Below are 2,945 nucleotides of genomic sequence, written 5' to 3'. Positions count from 1 at the left end.
TCCCTTCTGAGCCAGCTGGTTGGGGAGCAGGGCCACATCACTGGGATAGACATGACTGAGGGCCAGGTATGGCGCAGAGCCAGAGCTTCTCGTCCCCTCAGCATCCCTTCACCCACCCCCGCCCCTGCCCCGCATCCTCCCACCATTGTTCCCTTGCTTCTCCCAGGTTGAGGTAGCGAAGAAGCACATTGCCTACCACATGGACAAGTTTGGCTACCAAAAGCCGAACGTGGAGTTCCTCCAGGGCTACATGGAGAAGCTGAGTGATGCTGGGCTTACCAATGAGAGCTTTGATATTGTTGTGTAGGTACTGCGCAGGGCACTGTCAGCCCCAGCCCTGCTGCTGCCTGAGGCCATGGGCTGGGGTCTGGGTCCACATCCTGCTGGGTTGCCCCTTCAAGAATATATGTTAGGAAAGGGAAAATCCTAGAAAATCTCCGAATCTGGGCCAGAGCCTGGGAATATACCAGCTGCCTTTTTAATGATCAAATCAGTGTCTCTGAATCCTGCATGAAGCGATGGGACATGCAGCAGCTGGTGAATGTGCAGCATAGCCAGTGGTGCTGAGCGTGTGAGAGGGTGCAAATGAGCCTTGGTCTCCCTCTCCCCAGATCCAACTGCGTGATCAACCTTGTCCCTGACAAGAGGGCTGTGCTGCACGAGGCTTATCGTGTGCTGAAGGTAATACCGGGGCAGGCGACGGGACTGGAGCAGGGTTAGGGTAGCCCTGCTGTTGGGGTGCCACTGGGATGCCACAAATAGGCTCCAGCAAGGCAGGGATGTGGGTTGGGGCCAGGACAGGGCACCTCTGCAGAGGGTCCTGAGCAGGGTAGTATTGAGGGGTGCACAGTTCTCCCTGCCACTTTCTTCCCTTTGCTTCATGGGGTCTCTTTTCACTCCTTGCTGCCTGCCAGCCCGGGGGAGAGATGTACTTCAGTGATATCTACGCCAACCAGCGCCTGAGCGAGACCATCCGGAAGCACAGGGTGGTGTGGGGTGCGTAGGGTGGGGAGTGGCATGGAATGGAGTGGGGGTGGCATGGGATGGGGACCAAACCTTTGCCTCCATCACCTTGTCCTTGGTCTCATGCCAGGGGAGTGCCTGGCAGGAGCCCTGTACTGGAAAGACCTGTACAGCATCGCTGAGGAGGTGGGGTTCAGCCCCCCATGCCTGGTCACCGCCAGCCCCGTCACCATTGGCAACAAGGAGCTGGAGGCCGTCATCGGTGAGGGTCTGACCAGGGACCATGGGATCCAGGCAGCCATGGGAAGCTGTGCTAGGATGCTGGGCCCTGCCAGTTCCCAGCCTGGCCGCTTAGTGCCCGACCCATCCACCTCTCCCTTGCAGGTGACTGCCGCTTTGTCTCAGCGACTTTCCGCCTCTTCAAGGTGCCAGATAGCAGCCGAGCTGGGCCAGGCCAGGTCGTCTACAACGGCAGGATCATGGGGCACGAGCGAGAGCTGGTGTTTGATGCCAACTTCACCTTCAAGGTGTGGGGCGGCATACTGGAGCTCCCCAGGATGCCAAGCGGTCCTAGTCTGTAGGGGTTGGGTAAAGCTGTGCAGTGCTGCTGAGCAGCGTCCTCTGTGGTTTTGGGGGTAAGCTTTGGTAGAGGGGCTGGGTGGTGGGATCTGCAACAGGGGAGGTGCAAATAGGGACAGGAAAGGGAGCCAGCCCCATGCATTGCTTTGGGGTCAACATAAGAGCAGGACATCCGTGGTGGTTTCACAGGAGGGTTTGAAGCCAGCTGCTTGGTTATTGTCAGTATTTCCCAAGGTTTTTGTCCAGGCTGTGCCCCTGCTTTTCCTCCCACCATCATCCGGCTGGGTGGCTGGTGTCTCTTGGGCTGCATATCCTGGACCCCAACCCTGTGACATCCCTCTGCCCCCAGGAAGGAGAGGTAGTGGATGTGGATGCCGAGATGGCTGCAATCTTGCGTAGCTCCAGGTTTGCAGTTGAGTTCCTGTTCCGAGCTGATGAGGCCGATGCTGTTGCACTGCAGGGCTGCTGTTGCAAGGGGGTAAAGGTTGGTAGCAAGCAGCTCCATGGCTGCATTCAGGGATAGGGACATGGGTGTTCCGTACCATCAGGGTTGTCCTGGGCTATCAGAGGGGTTATGACATGACACAGAGAGACCTGAGTCCTTCTGGGCCAGGCAGGAGCTCATGGGACGCTGAGGGTGTTGCCTGGTGCCTGAATTTGGGTGACTGCACCCCAGCAGAGGTTGGAGCCCTGCAAAGGGGCAATCTGCTCTAATCGCCAGGTGCAAGAGACTCTTGCACCCCCAACGTGTCCGTGGGGGCTGTTGAGGCTGGCAGCTGGACCCTCCTGAGTTCTCCCAAAGGGGAGACATCCTTCTTCTGGGGAGATGGCTGGGGACAGCCTGCCCCAAGAATGTTACGTCCCATCCCCATGGCTCCTTCCTGCCCATCACTCTCCCAGCTGCTGATGTGACCTTGGCCCTGGCTGCCAGCCCTGACCCTGCAGCACAGAGAACCTCTATCTGCTGGAGGCCTCTCTCCTCCTCTTTTGGTGGTCACTCCAGCCTGTAGATGGGCCAGAAGAGGCGAGGGAGATAACGCCCTGCAGCTGCATGTCCCTGAAACACAACCTTGTTCTTGGGGAGAATGAAATGTTCTCAGGTCCCCGTCCAAGCAGGAGGCATTTCTCAGCTAAAAGCAGAGCCAAAGTCCCAGAGAAGCTCTTGGCTTCCTCCTGGCGGCAGTGACAAGCAGCTGGAGTGATGTGTGTGCCCGAGCTGTGGCGGGTCTGCCTGAGCTTCCCTGCTGGCAGGGAGAGAGTGAGGGGACATGCTGCTTTCCCAGGGTGTCTCTTGCTTCCCTCTGGCCTGATCCTGCTCGGGGTTGTTCTCTCCCTCCAGGAGAAGATCTGTGATCCCTTCCAGCTGCTGGAGCGGCTGGCAGCCCTGGGTCCTGCCTGCCACC

At 58.5% G+C, this 2,945-nt stretch overlaps 1 protein-coding gene across 1 annotated transcript in view; it reads left to right on the top strand.

The window, feature by feature from the left end:
* The window catches only part of AS3MT (arsenite methyltransferase), a gene marked incomplete at both ends in the record, with an annotated part of 4,243 nt that extends 1,308 nt beyond the window's left edge, over positions 1-2,935 (top strand). Inside the window, 8 exons of the mRNA XM_010131234.1 lie at positions 2-66; positions 167-303; positions 612-681; positions 915-996; positions 1,094-1,225; positions 1,348-1,490; positions 1,892-2,026; positions 2,882-2,935. Coding sequence (XP_010129536.1) covers positions 2-66; positions 167-303; positions 612-681; positions 915-996; positions 1,094-1,225; positions 1,348-1,490; positions 1,892-2,026; positions 2,882-2,935 — 818 coding nt within the window. The remainder of the gene's footprint in view (position 1; positions 67-166; positions 304-611; positions 682-914; positions 997-1,093; positions 1,226-1,347; positions 1,491-1,891; positions 2,027-2,881) is intronic.
* Positions 2,936-2,945: the final 10 nt, after the last annotated feature.

This window comes from Buceros rhinoceros, unplaced genomic scaffold, assembly GCF_000710305.1.
Source record: "Buceros rhinoceros silvestris isolate BGI_N320 unplaced genomic scaffold, ASM71030v1 scaffold29852, whole genome shotgun sequence".
In the NCBI taxonomy this organism is placed as follows: Eukaryota; Metazoa; Chordata; class Aves; order Bucerotiformes; family Bucerotidae; genus Buceros; species Buceros rhinoceros.
Note: the sequence above shows the minus strand (reverse complement) of the source record. Positions and strands in the feature narration are given on the sequence as shown.